Source organism: Colletotrichum chrysophilum (genome assembly GCF_026319265.1).
Source record: "Colletotrichum chrysophilum strain AFK26 chromosome Unknown scaffold_68, whole genome shotgun sequence".
Taxonomy (NCBI): domain Eukaryota; kingdom Fungi; phylum Ascomycota; class Sordariomycetes; order Glomerellales; family Glomerellaceae; genus Colletotrichum; species Colletotrichum chrysophilum.
The window spans coordinates 55,355-72,501 of NW_026517355.1; the positions used below are offsets into that span (position 1 = coordinate 55,355).

The 17,147-nt window shown below is 54.9% G+C and overlaps 5 protein-coding genes and 1 non-coding gene across 6 annotated transcripts; all 6 read right to left on the reverse strand.

The window, feature by feature from the left end:
- Positions 1-82: 82 nt before the first annotated feature.
- Positions 83-3,280, reverse strand: COL26b_008043 (uncharacterized protein; the record flags this gene model as incomplete). Its single annotated transcript, XM_053180817.1, has 3 exons — positions 83-1,676; positions 1,759-2,913; positions 2,964-3,280. 3 exons carry the CDS (start codon positions 3,278-3,280, stop codon positions 83-85), a joined length of 3,066 nt encoding a protein of 1,021 aa, XP_053035209.1.
- A 913-nt stretch (positions 3,281-4,193) lies between these two features.
- BBP1 (Branchpoint-bridging protein) lies at positions 4,194-6,316 on the reverse strand (the record flags this gene model as incomplete). The annotated part of the gene is made up of 6 exons (XM_053180818.1): positions 4,194-4,799; positions 4,850-5,170; positions 5,224-5,447; positions 5,636-5,853; positions 5,901-6,111; positions 6,172-6,316. The coding sequence occupies 6 exons, from the start codon at positions 6,314-6,316 to the stop codon at positions 4,194-4,196; spliced, it is 1,725 nt and encodes a 574-aa protein (XP_053035210.1).
- Positions 6,317-6,685: 369 nt separating this feature from the next.
- Positions 6,686-6,780, reverse strand: COL26b_008045. Its single transcript has one exon. It is a non-coding gene; the product is annotated as a tRNA-Ile (tRNA).
- A 339-nt stretch (positions 6,781-7,119) lies between these two features.
- On the reverse strand, positions 7,120-7,993 carry COL26b_008046 (uncharacterized protein; the record flags this gene model as incomplete). The annotated part of the gene is made up of 3 exons (XM_053180819.1): positions 7,120-7,502; positions 7,561-7,618; positions 7,667-7,993. 3 exons carry the CDS (start codon positions 7,991-7,993, stop codon positions 7,120-7,122), a joined length of 768 nt encoding a protein of 255 aa, XP_053035211.1.
- Positions 7,994-9,351: 1,358 nt separating this feature from the next.
- COL26b_008047 (uncharacterized protein) lies at positions 9,352-11,012 on the reverse strand (the record flags this gene model as incomplete). Its single annotated transcript, XM_053180820.1, has 2 exons — positions 9,352-10,011; positions 10,248-11,012. The coding sequence occupies 2 exons, from the start codon at positions 11,010-11,012 to the stop codon at positions 9,352-9,354; spliced, it is 1,425 nt and encodes a 474-aa protein (XP_053035212.1).
- A 2,851-nt stretch (positions 11,013-13,863) lies between these two features.
- COL26b_008048 (uncharacterized protein) lies at positions 13,864-15,667 on the reverse strand (the record flags this gene model as incomplete). The annotated part of the gene is made up of 4 exons (XM_053180821.1): positions 13,864-14,128; positions 14,175-14,698; positions 14,746-15,591; positions 15,653-15,667. The coding sequence occupies 4 exons, from the start codon at positions 15,665-15,667 to the stop codon at positions 13,864-13,866; spliced, it is 1,650 nt and encodes a 549-aa protein (XP_053035213.1).
- Between the last annotated feature and the right edge of the window lie 1,480 nt (positions 15,668-17,147).

The window sequence follows — 17,147 nt, forward strand, 5'->3', positions numbered from 1 at the left end:
CAACCAAAGTGAGAGAAATGAGAAATCGTTTTCCGTGTTGCCCTCCACACAACTGCCGTAGAACGCATTTGGTATTGCCAGCTCAGATCTTAATGCTCTGGTAGCCCTCGACGAGAGCAGCGGCATTCTTGGTGACCGCAATCCATTCTGGGGCATATTGCAAAGCTTCGTCAAACGCAGGAATGGTGCCCAAAACGTTTGCGTCACTCCATGCGCAGCTAATCTTACCCCTAAGCCGGGGTAGATCAGACAGAGGGCCGTCTGTTTGACGGAGTCGGAGCTCTTCATGGGCGTCTGGACCAACGGCGGAGGCTGGAGAATCTGCCGAGGGCGAAGACGCAGCGATGACCTTCGGGCCACCTTTGGCCCATTCCAAGTCCACAGTCCAAGGCTTTGACCAATCTCTGCGCCAAAGGACGATGTTGGTCACCGGAGACCCTTCTGGCTTCCCCAAAACGGTCTCAATTCCAGCGTTTTCGTGGACGTGCCAAGCTGAGACCTCGTCAGACAACGACAACGTACAAGACTTGGACTTTTTGGCATCGATTTCAACCGTGGCCTTGTAGTCGCTCGAGTTCGAGCGGCTCACGTTGAAGGTGATAAGGTCAGCGTACTTGTTTTTGGCCGAGTCGTTGGATAGGCTGCTTGTTATCTTGGGCAGCAGGGCCGTTGCGTTATACACGCATTCATGGAGTTCGAGTCGAGATGGGTGACATGAAATATCTTGGCCGACAGCTGAAGGAAGCTCCCTAATCATCTCGCGAACATACTTCTCGATGCCGGTGATGTGAACGAACGAGGACTCGTCTTGCAGTTGGACAGACTGCTGGAACCTGACCTTGAGACGACTTTCCGAGGAAAATGGAAACGCAACCAGATTGTAGACAAGGGTGATGGCAAAGAGGAAGACCAACAGCACAGGCAGATGGTATGTGACCCGGTGAATGAAAGGGATGACTGGCAGGAGAAGGAAAACACTGAAGACAGCCAGGATCAGGTACGACCACAGCGAATCGATACCATCTGCACTGACTTGGTTTAACGCAGACGTGATGAAGAGCGCGATTTGACTGAAAACCACAATGTTGATCGGCGCCAGTACCAGAAGTTGAACAATCCAGGTCCACGAGGGCAACTTGGCGGCCCATGGCTGTTCCTTCTCCTGCGGCGACTGGGCATCTTCCTTTGCTTTGGAATCGCTGTCGCTGCCCGCAGCGGCTGCGTTAGATCGTCGGTAGCCCGAAGTGAAAGTCTGTCGAATCGTGCCATGGTTTGCATTCTCCCCGCCCAACAGAGCACTGGTCTCCGTCGGCTCTCCGGTTTGTTCTTCCGCAGGTGCGCGAGAGGCGGTCTCGCTTGGTGCGGGAGAAATCAGAGCATCCGAGTTGGGAACTTCGGCAACATCATCGCGATTTTGTTGGTCGTGGTAGGCTGCTTCGGCAAAATCCTTCTTCGCCGGCAAAGCGAAAAGGTCCAAGAGGCTGATCAGTGCCGCGACAAACACGGCCGAGTGAAAAAAGGCCAGTGGATAGACGCCGGCAATTTTGAATCGATCGATGAGGACCGTTGCAGCAACCAGAAGAGTCCAGCTGAATATGAACAGCCAGATGTGGGCATATCCTCTCTGGAGACCGCTGGGTCTCATGGAGCTTGCTCCCTTCGAGATCAGCCAGAAGCTGATGAAGAATAAGGAGAGAAAATTTGCCCATCTAGTCGTGTCAGAGGTACTCGATTTTGTTTGCTCTTGAGGGAACTTACACTACATATTCACTGCTGTAGATGATCTCGGGATTGACTTTGTGGGTCAAGAAAGCCGCAGCAAGCGTCAGACCGGCGGAAAAGACGAAGGCAAGCGGAATTCGGAAGAAACCCTTCCACCCTCCAAGGGAGATGGACGCATCGTCTGCGTCGACCTTGGCGTTGCGAGAGAAGTAGTAGTACTTGTCATTTCGGGACAAGAGGTAGCTGACGAGGACAAGAATCAATGGTGTCACGATGAGCAGAGTCAAAGCCCATGCGAAGAGGCCACGCAGCTCCAAAGCGGCGAAGCCCTGTCCAAACATGTCGAACCAGGCGCCCTCGGTGGGATGGCCACTTGACACCTTCCTCTTGTCTCCTTCTGCTGGTGAATCACCGGTGAAGGAGGACGTGTCTTTCTGGAGATGGTCGACAGCTGCCAGGGAGTTGGTCAGCATGTGCCACATGCTCTCTCTGGACGCATGGCGGGTGTCGTCCTGGTTGGTGTGGTATCTGGCGCGAGGACGGTAGAAGGCGATGTCCAGACCACGCTGGCCAAAGTTGTCCTTCCATACACTATAATCGGTTCCACTCTTAATGAGGCCCAACTGGAATCCATCGAAAGCAACGACAGAGCCGAAAGGATGTGGCGCATGATTGTATGCTTTGACGACTTCCAAATCGGTGGCGCGGAACAAAATTGCTCGTCCGCCTGCGCCGGCACCCTCAAGATTGACGAACGTGGTGGTGAAATAGTACAGAGGGCTTTGGACGTATGCCATGGCTCCGTAAAGGCCATCCTCTTCGCCGTTGTTGAGAAGGAGAACAATGCCACGCTTGGGCTGACGACCCGTGACATTCTTCGTGTAGTAGTCGAGCATCTGGAGTATACTGACGCACCCCATACCGTCATCAGTTGCGCCATAACCAGTGGAAACACTGTCATAGTGAGCATTGACGAGGACACCGCCCTTGCCAATCTTGCGGCCTTGATCACGTTTCCACCACTCGCCATCCTCGTCTTCGGTGCCCCGGATGTACACGAGCTTGTTCGTGCTTTCAAAGTAGTGGCCAGTTTCTCTGCCGTTGTAGGATATATTCGAGATCGTGTCGTCAAACACGGCGACGCGAGGACCCTGGGAGGCTATCTTGTCAACCGGCGAGGTAGATGTCTCGCTGCTTGAATGTTAGCTTCGGCATCATTCACCTCTGTGCAGGATACTCACACAAGAGCCTTGGTTCGCACAATGCCGCCAGCATCCTTTTCCTTGGTCCATTCGACACCATTTCGGTTCAGAATCTCCTCGATCCGCTTCAGCAGGAAGTTGCCGACCTCATCGTTGGCACGGCTGTTGTACGGGTGGTACTGCCTCGTGATGGTCGTCAGGTCGTGCCACGCCTCGGTGACGTTCAGTCCGTCGGTTGGCTTGAAGTTGGGAACAGTCTCGTGAATCCAAACAAGCGGGATCAGGAAGGCTGCGTATACAACAATCAGCCAGAAGGTGACCGGTCCCTTGGTGAACCCGAACGGGTTGACAGCCATGGCTGCCGGTAGTCTTGGGTATCGCTCGGAGATAGCGGTACTTCGAAAACGATGGAAGATGACAATACTCGGTTAGGAACGAGTGTGACAAAGGCTCTCGCAGCACGTATGTCGGTGGGAGGATTCGGAGTTGAGGAGGCTGACGCGCGGAAACATGAAAGAGTATGGGAATGCGTCATGTCCAGGCTGGTCTACTGCTCCGCTGTCTGGGGACCATGCTGCGCTTGCCCCGTACCCGTATCTCTTGCGCGACGGCGGGACGCTCAAAGTGGATGATGCACAGCACTCCTAGCGCAGAAGGTGGCCCAAGCTCCCTCCTGCCCTGGGTCCGGCGTTCGCGACCTCCTCCACCAGCGCCCACTAGAGCGCCTCCGGCGGCCTGTAGCCTGCGATATGGATGTCATTAATGCGGGGTTCTCATGCAACTGCGACGCTCGACATGCAGCTTGCGCCTGCTTTTGCGCCGGTTCGCCTGTCGATGTCTTGGGGTGGTGCGACTCAATTGGGACATTGCACGTATTCGGGGAGAGTCCAATCACGAATGGCGAGTGGTGCACGAAGGTTTGGGGGACATCTGTCTGGAGCAACTCTCGGCGTCCACACTCGGATCCGACTCCGAGACAGCGCTTGGGCTGTTACAAACAACTTCACGTGAACGGATTCAATTTTGAAAAATGAGATGAACTACTACTATCCATGCTGTGGCGTACGAAGGACCCTATAAATTAGTGCCGACTTCAATCTATCATACAATTTCATCTGCGCCTTCTGCTTCTCGGATCTGCTTCACATGAACGAGGGTACGGGTACCGGCAACCTGGAAGTCATGTTGAATCCCTGGTCGTTAGTCCATCGTTAGTCGGCGCGTGCCGTCAGTATCCTGTTAGTTGCCTGTTGTCCTTGCTGTGTTGCATCAAGCACCCGGGGGAGGCGGGGGAGGTTGGTCGCTTGGGGGCGGAGGAGGAGCATTGTCGGAGGGAGGTGGAGGGGGGGCACCACCGGCATACTGCTGAATGAGCGCGTTCAGACCACCGGCCAGACCAGGAGGAGCACCGAGACCGGGAGCGCCGGGGGGAGGAGGCGGGATACCCGCGGGAGCACTCATGCCAGGAGGGGCACCGTATCCAGCGTAGCCGCCGTAGCCACCACCATAGCCGTTGTTCTGCGTTCCAGGAGGTTGATGCCAAGGGGCGGCACCGGGAGCGGCACCAGAGGACTGGCCACCGTAGCCCTGGCCGTAGTAGCTGTCGCCGCCGTTTCCACCGTGTTCATCACGGCGGCTGCCACGGTCACGAGCCCAAGGAGCAGCGCCGCCGCCGCCGCCACCACCACCGTCGCGGTCACGATCGTCTCGCGAGTCGTTGTTACGGCTGCGCCAGGGAGCAGGACCACCAGTGGGACCACGTTGCCAGGGCTTCGCGTCGCCGCTGGGGCCGTTATTGTACGAGCCAGGGCCGGCCTCGATGCGCGCAGGAGCGGCACCGCTGGAGGAGCCGCCGCCGAGTTCTTGCATGAGTTGCTGCTTGGGTTAGCTTGTGTCGCAAAAGTCAACAGATTGTGGTAACATACCTCGTACTCGCGGTCGACGGCATCTCCGCCTCCAATACGACCGGCAGGTCTGCCACCGGGGGCGCTGCCATCGTTACGCCAGCTGGCACCCTTCTGGCGGTCGGGACAATCTCTGGCCATGTGTCCTGCGTTGCCACAGACACGGCAAATGATGCTGGCAGTGTAGTTTTGTCTCTCGGGGCAGTCGTACTTGCGGTGACCGATTTGACCGCAGTTCTGGCAGGCCTGGTTCTCGTCGTCTCGGAGTGTACCGTTGAGAGCAGCGAGCTCACGAAGCTGGTTACGCTTGAGCTCGTTCTGTCCCTCGGGAATCGAGGCGGCCTATTTCGAGGGTAATTAGCAGGTGACGAAAAAAACGAGGGGTAGGAACGTACCGTTTCAATGATGTTGTGTATGAGCTTCTTGGCCTTGTTGACCTTCTCCTCTGTGTCGGCCATGATGAGACAGTGCAGGTCCTCCTCCTGGTTGCTGGCGTGGGCGGCGTCGGAACGACCCTTTCCCTCCTTGACGGAGCCTTTGCCACGAATGGCAATCTTGGCGCCTGATTCTGTTTCCATCTTTTTCAAAGTGTTGCCACGGGGTCCGATAAGTAAGCCAACTTCAATGGGAGAGCTACGCGTTAGTATCTGTATCAAAAGGGTGAAGCAAGTAGTGACGGTCCCGATCTGACAAGGCCAGGTCTGACAAGACACCTGGAGGATGCATGACAAGTTTGGCCGAGATCCAGGCAGGGAACAAGGGAAACAAGAATTTTGGTTAGGAGGGTTAGAGGGTTAGCAATCATACTGAAGTTAATCTCTGGATAGTCGTTAACAGGCACGTAGACCTTTTCTTGGGTCTTGGTGGGCCTGCGGTAATCCTGCGGCGGGTGGTAGTTAGGAATGGTTTTCATGGCCTTCTCGATGAGCTTGTGGCGCTCATCTTCGAGGCGCTTGCGGTATCGGTATTCGCGGGTGTTGATACGGCGACCGTGGTTGTCGTACTGCGGAGGCGGAGAGGGGGATCTAGAGAGTTAGCCAAAACCATCGGGTATGCACGCGAAGGAGCTTACCTGTCTCCATCCGCGGGGACGACGTCGTCGATACGAAGCTTCTGGCTGATCTCCGTGATACGCAAGTGCAGAGTGTAGGCCTCGAGCTGCTCGCCCGTCATGTTCGCCGTGATGGCCGTCGTCAGGCCCATCAGGCCGGCAGCCTTGTTCTCCGACGCGTCGCCCCAGCGGTTTCTCTTCTTTCGGCGTCGAGGTCCATCGCCGTCGGTGCCTGTTCGTGATGTCAGATTATGTTGCGAAAACTCGGGGGCGCCAAACCGAAGAGACTTACGAGGCTCTGGGCTGCGACCGCGCTTCAGCTCGCCATTGCCGTTGCCGTTGCTGTAGGCTTCAGGCTCCTCATCGTCGCCACCGAAACGGCGCTTCCCGAGAGGGATGTTGTTGGAACCCGTAATTCCCTGGTTTCTCCACGACATGTTGATTGCTGCGCGATAACAATGGTATGTCGCAAGGAGGTGATGTGGTGTGATGGCGAATGGGATTGCGATGAAGGAGGAGGGAACTTTTATATGGAACCGAGTTTAGCGTGGACCTGCGGAGACGGAAACCATGTCCGAAGCACTGGCTGACCTAGATCGGCTGCGACTGGTGCCAGCTGCAAATCTTGGCAACGGCGAGGCAGGTGGGGTTCACCACGTGATAGGGAGTCAAAGTTTTTAGAGCAAACTCACTCAACTCTTCACTTACAGTCACCCGCTGCCTAAGAACGATAACACCAGCAGGAGGAACCAAGCAAGAATGAAGGAAGTCTGCAAAACAGCCAGTGTCAAAGCGGCAAAAAGATGTGATCAGTGGGAGGCTTGAACTCCCGGCCTTGGCATTACCAGATACACCAGGTGATGTATTAGTACCACGCTCTAACCAACTGAGCTAACCGACCTGATTCGGCTCATTGGAGCTTGAGTGGGCAGTCCAGTTCTGGCCCCTTGTAGCGGAGCCTAGGCCGCGCGATCCGGCTCAAGTTTCGTTCGCGTTGGATTGAGTCTTTAATCTGCCTGCTTAGGCGTCAATCATCTTGGGATGGGTGAAATGAGATGGATTGTTTTCCTACTACTTAATCGGAATAATTAGCATGTCCTGCTCACCTCTTGTTGTATCTCACACGCACCTCAGCCTGGTCAAATGGTCTCCATGTCTCTCATCACTGGCACCAGCAGATGTCACATTACTAAAAACATCAAGCGCTCGAATGAATTACTTTTCACGAGGTATCTACGCCCTATTTCTTGGCGGCATCCTCCTGCATGCCCTTCAGGATCCACGCGCTGGCACCCTTGGCCTGCTCATCGAGCTCCTCGTCCGTCTTGCTGTAGTGCTCCAGCGCCTTGTGAGGCGAGGGAACGTGACGTCCCGCCTCGAAACCGGGACGCTCGACGAGCTTCCACAGCCACGCCTTCAGCGCGGGGAACTCCTCGAGGTCGATGCCAGCCCACTTGGCAGCCGCGACCCAGCCCCAGCACGCCATGTCGGCGATGGTCACCCGGTCGCCTACGAGGTAGCCGTGGGGGTTCGCCTTGAGCTGGGTGTCCATGGTGCGGTACAGGCGGCGGGTCTCGTTGGTGTAGCGGTCGATGCCGTACTGGATCTTCTCGGGAGCGTAGCCTGGGGGAGTGGTCAGCCTTCCTTTCGGGATAATCTTTGACGTGCAGTAGCAACTCACGCTTGAAGTGGTTGGCCTGTCCCTGCATGGGTCCGAGACCACCCATCTGCCAGTGCAGCTGCATCACATTAGCTCAATTCTCTCAACCGACCCGCTTGAAGCATACCCAGTTGTTCACCTCCCAGTACTCGCGAGATCCGTACGGGTAGGAGACCTTGTGGTCCTTGTCGTAGCGGTCGACGAGGTACTGCATGATGCTTCCGCTCTCAAACAGACGGATGGACTTGCCATCCTCAAAGGTGTCGGTCAACGCGGGGATGCGGCCATTGGGGTTGATCTCGAGGAACCAGGGCTCCTTCTGGGTGTTCTTGGAAATGTCAATGGCGGTGGTCTTGTAGTCCAGGCCAAGCTCCTCCAGCAGAATGGAGACCTTGATACCGTTGGGCGTGCCCATGGTGTACAGGTGGATATCGGTCTTGGTCTTAGCAGCCATGTTGAATACTTGTTTACTCAACTGTCCCAGTCGGGTCGTCATGAATGGGTGGAATGAATAAGGTACGTGGACAAATTCCGCAAGAGGAGCACGAGATGTCGTCAGAACAGGGTGTTGAAGATGGTTCAGTGCAAACAAGGAAAGAACTCGACGCCGAGGCCAGAGTTCCTAAATACTAATCCAGAGCTCATTGACCCCTCCCCTCGCCCGCGTAGCTGTACAGCTGTTACCTTAATAATATGGGGTGGGAAAGACCCGCCAGGACCCCCGTGGAACAGCGCTGAAGCCATGCGGCAAGCACTGTTCCAATGTTGGGAAATGCTTCCGTCACAGTGACCCCTCCACCGCGCCCTTCTTCCGCGGGGCCATCCAGACGTGCTTAGAAATCACACACCCAAAGCCACTGCTGCAGCCCAGGGCCCCAGGCATCCCACCACAATGAAGCGATGGCGTCACTCCGCTCCAGTCCCCCGCGGGCGGTTCGCGTGCCGAAAGAAGTGGGGCCAATTATAGAGCTCGGAGCTGCAGGCATGGAGCTGCGGCGTGTCCCAAACACGATAACTAAGCATCCCAACCTCACCTCACCTCGCCTGGTTGTATCGGTAAGCAAGAAGCTCTTCGCCGTCCGGCTCGGTGTCGAGTCGCGCCGGTCAGGAGTGCCGGCTCCGGGTCAGCAGATCAAGTCCGTGGGGCTCCGGCTCCCGTCAGCAGAACCTGCCTATTGGGGTCATGTAGGGCCACGAAGGATGCGCTAGCATTCAGGAACCAAAGTCCCTTTGTGGTGTTTTCTCTCTTACCTTTCTTCTCATCGCCTCTGCGGTTTCGTCTCATGATACCCACGTGGCCTCGCGTGTCCGTTATGGACCTTGATGCAGGGTCGTGGCTAACATGCACCCACCTTTTGTGTTGCATATTTGTCTAGATGTGTGATTTAAAATCTCAACATCCCCCTGAGCCAACGACGTGGTTTTTTACACTCTACATTCACCCATCACATCACCAGGGACACAGACACCGGGGAATTGCTTCAACTGACACTATAATTTCATGCTTGTACTAACTGCTACTCAGGCTTACACTTCGATCCCGTTAACCCCATATACTCCTCATTACCACAACGCTTGCGCCTATCCCGGCAACTCCTACACATCTTGTCGCTGGACCTGCTTCTACATGGAGAAACGCGTCATCTCCATCATTACCTCACATCCCCAACCATCTCTTTACCGATGGCCAAATGCTGATTCGCCCCAGCCTCTCTAGCAAATTGGCTTCGCTGCGCCGCACATCCTGTTTTATACCGCCCCTGGCCCCGTCGACCAGTGCATGGACTGGGACCTTTGCCGCTACTGCTGCAGTCATCGTTGCTGCTGAGTTTGTTGTAGTTGCTGAGGCCCTTGCTCCTGTTGCTGCTGAGGCTGCTGCTGTTGCTGTTGTTGCTGAAGCTGTAGTTGCAGCTGCTGCAGTTGCTGCCGAGCCTGTTGAACTTGCTGCAAAGCCTTTTGCTGTTGCTGCTGTTGCAACTGCTGAACCTGTAGTTGCAGCTGCCGCAGTTCCTGCTGAGCCTGTTGAAGTTCCTGAGACTCCTGCAGCTGCTGGGGCTGTTGCTGCTGAGGTTGCTGTTGCTGCTGTTGCAACTGCTGAACCTGTTGCTGTTGTTGTTGACGTCCCTCGTATACAAGCTGCATCTGCGGGTCTAACGGCAGTTGGAGTTGCATCGACAATCCCGACGCAGGTTGCGATGGAGCCCGACCTTGCCGACGGAATCGTGAAGTCCCCCGTCTGCTGTATTGTCGAGGCGGCACTCCATTCTGCGACGAGCTTGGTCCTGCCTCATAGCCGTATTCGTGCCACACATAGCTGGGTCCCTGGCCGTCTTCCAAGAGCGTGCGCCGCATGTCGTCATTGCGCCGAACTTCCCAGCGGCCGTATCCCAAAGGCACGCATCTGACTCGGTCTTTGCCTGGAGAAGAAGTTGGATCCTTGCGCATATACTCTCGCATGCCGTTATTGAGCAACTGAAGTTCCCAGGGAAGGCATGCTGGACCGTGCTTGGAATGCCTCGTCCACTCGATTGGGGTAGGTGGCAGTTCATGATGACCCTTTGCGTACAGACAATACGAGGCCCGCACACTCATCGTCGCGATGTCTCGAGGTATACTTGCCGGCTGCCCACTGCGAGATCGTCAGCTAATAGATTATAGGGGTTTGTGGATTCAAAATACCTCTTCAGTGCGGCACGGGCATTCCTCACAGTAAGTGCCCATGCCATATAATCGCAGAAATCAATGGAAAGATGCTTTTTCTGGGCATCGGGAATGTTGTCAGATCCTCGATCAATCCGTGCAGGGCCCCCGTTTATGGTCTGGGCCTTCGGGTTCATGTCCTGGTTCTCCCCGTTCATGGCCTGGGCCTCCGCGTTTGTAATCTGAGGCTCCTCGTTCATGGTTTGGGTCTCCGCGTTCATGTCCTGGGCCTTCGCGTTTGTGATCTCTGGCTCCTGGTTGGTGTACTGTGCCAGCGTGTCTTTCAGGGCCCGGATTTCCTCATTCATGGTCGTGGCCCCCGCGTTCACGAGCTCGGCATCCGCGTTCATGTTATGGCTCTGCTGATCCTGGGTGTTTGCGCTACCGAAAGGAAAGACAACCGACGTGGGCTGCAAATCCGGTTGGAAAGGCTGGCCGGGCTGGTCAGTCTCCATCACCATAGGCTCCTCTGGGACAGCCGGGATCGGCCATTGAATCTGAGGCTGCTCGCCAGCTTGACCAGCAGCGCCAGGGCCGACCAGGGATGGGCTTGACTGCGGAGCTGGCTCGTCAATACTGCCGAGCCAGGCGTCTTGGCTTAACTGGTAATTGTGCCATTGGCTGGCTCCGACCGTGTAATCAAAGCCTGGGCTGGTTCCAACTGAGAGTGCGTCTGAGAGTGACTCCGCCCACTCAAGATCCCTCTCCATAAGGCTCGGAAGCATGAGGTCACCCGCATCCGCGGATCTATCATTGAAAGGGTTGGAGTCCATCTTGCTTCTGTCGTGTGCAAGTCCGCGCGTAGAAGGTGAGGGTATGGAAGGATAAAATCAAATACTGAAAGAGATGCTCCAGGTTAGACAAAGAGACAGTGCAATTATGGCGGTGATGTGTGAGAGATGAAGATAGGTGGAAACAGGCCAGCAGAAATATGTGTAAGGCCAGGAGAGAAGAAGGAAAGGACGGAAGGGAAGGACGGAAGGAAAGGAAGGGGAGACAGGGAGGGGCAAGAAGGAAAAAGGAGGAAGCAACTCACTATTTGGTACGTCGGCTCAACGCGTTACTTAACGAAAGAACTCGACAAGACTGACCCTTCACAGATGCAATTTTTTTTCTCTCGATATTTTCGACTCGGTCTCGGCTCTGTAGCTTCGGTTTTGCGCTGTAAATCTCTCTTGACCACGGGCGTTCGCAGACAACCCACGGTAGACCAATGTCAGAAGACACAAACACTTGAACGTCGATGACAACTTGATCTTTTCTGGACGAGAATTTGAAAAAGGTGCTGCTGGGATGGATGGTGCAGAGGGAGAGGTTGGCCAAGAAGACGATGGGGTAGCGGCTACTTGTACTGTGATGGCAGGAACCGTAATCACCCAGCCAGCTTTTTGGCCCGCTACTTCCCTCTTTGTCATTATGCTCAGCCAGAATGAAAGTTCATACGGGCGAAGGCCTGACATGGCTAGCAAGGTCGCGGTACGCTGTCAAGTTCGGTATGTATCTCCTTCAGACGAATCGGAGGACATCGGCCCAGCGCCCATTGACAGCTGACCTACCGATAGTGCAAAGCCCAGTGGTTGAAGTGGTATCGGTACTCGTCTGATTTTGTTGTGGGAAGCCCGTCTAGGTGCTCGCGAGGTCCAGAAGTCACAGGATGTACTTTTGATAAATTTGCTGAGGCAAGAGTAATATCAGAGAGAGCAGTGCCACTAGTCACGTATTCGGGGGAATATCGAAGAGCGTATTATCACCAAGTAGTCTCACACCAAATTTCCAACACTGATTCCTGAACCACGGCCCAAGTTTTTCTGAGCCTTCCATGTGAATCTACTCTACAAGCCTCTCTTTGGAGACCACACATGTATCTCGACGCCGCCCTGCTGAGATCCATACTATGCTCATTTTCACCACAGCCACCTCTCAATACATTTTTACACATCTCCCTGAAAATGTGACATGAACAAATCAAACTCTATTCAACTTGAGCACTTGTTTGCCTTAGGAAAACAGTATTGCCGGTCACTCGCACGTTGCGGTGCCGACCCCATATCAAGAATTTTCTAAACTTAGACCAGGCCATCTATGTTCGGTGTGTCACAACCGACCGTTGCGAACCATTGCCATTTTGTTTCTAAAACAAAAAAAGGGGAAAAGACACTTGTCGATGAGATTCCGTGCCTCATTTTCGAATAATTCAAGAAACAGACGGATTATCGTATGACCGGAGATATAAGATGAGGCGCACGTTGGCTTGCACATAGTGGCGTACAGGTCGGCAGTTCGACCAGCTCAGCGGGCTTCCGTATCACGCCCGACGCCCAACCCAAGTACATCTACGTACCGATGGCTTTCGTCTTTTTTTAAAAAAAAAAATCATTATGCCCCAAAGGTCAGAATGCTTTCAAAAGGTCATGCGGGCTTTGCGTTGAAGTTACAAAGGTGACCAAGCAGATAATACCTCCAGGTATCCTAAAATCTGTTCTAAAGCGCTCAATAGCTCCTTCGAGTCTTGACGAAGACATCCTAAACAAGAGTCTACCGTTCTCCAGCGGGCCGACGGGAGATAATCGGGGAAGACGTTTTGCTTTCCTCATTCTGCAAACGTTATCAATATGGTGGACAGGTTATTTAGATATGCCATCTCCGACGTGGCGTAGATATGGACGCATAAGCTTACTCTAAACACAGCCAGTAACATACACGGCTGCACACAGCCACCAAGGCTGCTCATACAGAAGTGGCCAAGATACGGTTGCCAAAGAGATGGCGCGTGGGAAGAACCGGCTACGTTACCCGCGAAGGTCTGTCATACAGGTAGTTGGATGAACCCCACGACAATTCGGGTACAATCAGCCTCAATGTGGGGCCCGTGGCTTTGAGGATGTCTTCTCTTGTACTCATGTAGCGTAGGTATTTGGATACTTGGAGGAATGAGAATCCACTTCGCCCTACCCTTCAGGGTTATTTCGAGCTCTGATTCTTCGCCTCAGCGCTGTAAATTCTCTGATTGGTCTAAAACGGGGGTTGGAAATTCTCAAATCTCCAAGTACATAGAGTATCTTGCACTCTTGATTAGCAACTACACGATTCCAGCCATCCACATGGCCTCTCCGCCACCGTACCTAGCAACAACCCTTATTCGGTGAAGGACCCATCCACTCACCAGGTGACTGAGGTGCAGAATCGGGCAGAGACCACTGGAAGCACGGAAAGCCCGGAAAAAGCGAACGTAGCAGGTCTCATTAGATTGATAACAAGAGCTGTTCCGATGTGCAAAAAAACCCATCAAGGCCGTCCGTCCGCCGGCTTGGTCATCTGAACAACTTGAATAACCTTGATATAGATAAGAGGGAGGAAATCTACCCAGTAACAAATACATGTACATGTCGTTACACCGTCCTCTCCGCCTGATGCCGATCCATTAGATGCTTCTCAGGAAAATACATGCTATGAACCCCTTCGTCCGAGTCAACTCAAACGTCCCAGTGTCCTCATCTCGGGACTGGTAAAAAATACAAACCCAGACTCCGGTGCCCGCCAAACTCCATTTTTCCGTTTTTCATTTCAAATTGCTGTCTGGAACGAGACGAGCCCGTCAAAACTTTGAGCTTTGCGCTCTGTGCTTCAAGGCTGCACCCGCAAGCCCACTGGCCTTCCCTCGTCGACAATCATCTGCTCGTCAATCCTCTTGCCGGTATCGCCCCATTCCACACGCTTCCACGTCAATATGCGCGCCTGGTTGGTGTCGACTTCGAAGACGCGTATCCGACGGTGGTAACCGCCGTAACCGCCGTAGCCACCAAAGCCGACGCCGCCAGCGTAGCACATCCACAGAGCAGGTTTGTTTTCCTTGTCAGTTGAGAGAGAGCAGTAGTCGTTCGCGTGGTCACTACGTTTTGTTAGACACGTCTGCAGGGAGGAGACAAGAGACTTACTGTCCGCAGCTGACCATGACGACGCCCTGGTCGACGAGGGCGTCGCGGAAACCAGAGTTAAAGTTTGGTGCTGTCACACCCTCCCTCCATTCACCCTTGATGGCGAGCTCTTGATCTCTGTACTCGGGAAGAGGGATGTGGATGAATGCCAAATCCATGTGGACATGGGTGTACTGCTTATGCGCCTGCTTAAGGCTCTGAGCCGTCTTCTTGAACCAGTCAATCTGGTTCTGCTTGATCCAGTCGTACCCATGCCACTTCTTTTCGTCAGGCGAGTAAGCGTGTGAGTCGAGCATGTACAGCGTCAGCGCCGAGTGGTCAGACTTGCCCCTAGCAAGAATCTCAACGTAGTAGTTGCCGACACCCTCAATGTCCTCCGGGCCAGCCTGCGCAAGTGAGTATGGCAGGGATTCGAGAATGGACATTTGCGCGGAGCGAGGTAGTGTGAGATCGTCATGGTTGCCAAAGATGGAGACGTAAGGAATCTTCATCTTGATGAGAATCGAAGCAATTTTGAAGATGGCCTGTTTTGTCAGCGCACGTCCATCTTTTGACCGCGGAGATGACCTACCGATTGCGCATCCGGCGCCGATTCACCATTCACTTGATCTCCGCTCAGCACAACCAAGTGTGGCTTCTCCTCGGTGAGGATCTTTTGCACAAAATCCAGCGTCCGGGGGTCCGCCTCGCACACGTCACCGTTGTAGCCCTCGGGCTGGGCGTCGCGGCACTTTCCAACGCCAGTGCTGAGATGGAGGTCGGCGAGCTGGACAATCTTGAACTTGCCATTGTCGGCGATCCGCGGGTGCGGCTTCGTCGGCTCCTTTTGGCTTCCTCGTCGAACGGTGAGGTGGGAGACGGGAACGTCCTCGTTGAGGGGCAGGAGCAGGGGTATCCCCCCGGTAATCTCCCACCCGTTGCGCGCCTCGACGGCATCGTCGCCGAAGAGGACGTCGACGCCCGTGACGGCCTTCTTCGAGTCGCTGTCCTTCTGGTTGGACGAGCGCTTCACCCACAGGCCGTAGGGTCGGCTCTCCCATCGCTCGTCCTCCTCTCCCTTCTTGGCAGTTGTGGGGTCGAGTCTGCCGACGGAAACGTCCATAACGACCTTGTCTTCGGCGACGAGCTCCTCCTCCTTTTTGCGCGCAACGTGGACGTACGCGCTCGTCGTCCATGACTTGCCGAGATACAGATCCTTCTCGATACGGTGCCACTTGTTGATGTCGAGCTTGCAGGAGGAAAAGACGTTGAGAGAGGAACACTTTGTTATTGTGATGTCGGTGACGATCAGCCCATGGTGGTGCTGGGGCATGTAGTGGTGCATCGACTTGGGGAGGACTCGGAAGTTGCGGTCGAGGAAGACGACGACGATGAGGGTGACCAGCGTCACCGCGGTGAGCTGGACTATCGTGCGCACCTAAGGGAGGCAGGGCATCAGCGCGCGGGTCTCGGGCGACGGGCAGCCGGGCAGGACTTACTATGCGGCGCGTCATCTTGGGCGACACCGGGATTGTCGCAGAGAGTGGAAGAAGTAGTGGTGTTTGGGGGCGATGGCCGGTGGTGGCGGCGTAACGTAGAAAATGCGGGATGGTAAGGGGAACACGAACACGAACAATCGGCTCCGGCGAGCCTAATTCAAGCTACTGCTTAGGCCATATCATGGGCCCACGGACTCGCTATACAAGAATTAAGAGTTGCAGATGGGGCGACTGAGCTTGTTCTCGGATCATGAACGACGACAGCTCAGCAGGGCGACAGGGGGGGCGGCAGAAAAGGAGCGAAAAAGGCACGATGGACGATTTCATGGACTCGGTCGATACAGGTCCAGTTTAGTGGAGCCAGCTGCCAGAATCTGGGGTAGCAACCTCACTTTTGCTCATTTTCACAGGTCAGGCCTGGCCCCGGGGGTCTTTGGGTCACACCAGTGACTGGTCACTGCCCACTGAGGTTGGCGCAAGGTCCCTGAGTGAACCCGGAACCCAACCTTACCACGCCAGCTGTTTGCGTGCTTGGTGGAACGCGGGCTGACGGGTAGGGTCGACAGATACGTACCGACCGCACATCCATCGATTAGGTTATCAAGGTTTGATTGGCTGGGCGGTCGAGATGTGAGGCCAGGAGACACCACTAACCCCTCCCAGGCCATCGCACGTGCCTCCCTCCTTCACCCCTTCTCTCTCTAATGATTCAACACACCGTTTCCGTTCTGGTCCAACGCATTGTGTCTCCTCAAATGGCTTTGGAGAAACGGTCACCAAGCACACGGGCCAGAAGACGGGGGGACGGACGACGGCACGGCAGCATCCAGCATCGTCCTCCTTGACGGCAGCCGGGGCGTCTTCCATGTCGGTGGAGCAGCCCTGCCCGGCCGTCCGCCGTTCCATCTTGACAGCGTCACAGTCCCTCCACGCGATACACGTAAGCTCGAGACGTGGAGGAGTTGGTCTGATGAGAATAGACGGACTCCTGCAGTGCACATCAGGCAAGAACTGCTGCCCCGTTGACGCATTCCACACAGCCCGGCCGCGCGTCAATGGCCAATTGAGTTTTATACGCAGCCATGCTCCCAGTTGATGGCAGTCTCGACGCACACGACGAGATGAAATACCGCTCATCATGTCGCCTCCCCTACGGATGACAGAAGCATAGACGGACCGGCGGGTCGATTAGGTTGAAGATCAGTTGGGGCTCTGCTGCTCGACGTCACACGGCGACTATGCGTGCGGCACAGCTTGAGTCAGTTTCGACGCGCCACGAGCCGAGCTGAAGTCGTGACAGCTGAGACTCGGGGCCAGTCGCAACATGAGTGTCTGCAGATGCGCAAACGAAGCCATTTCCAAGCTTCATTTTCTCTTCCAAATGCTCTCGACATCACACTATGCCTCTCGACGTCCAAGTTGAAGCTGGACATGTCTGACTGAAAACGTCCTCGCAGCTTGCCGAAACAAGACACGCTACAATATGAAAACCCGC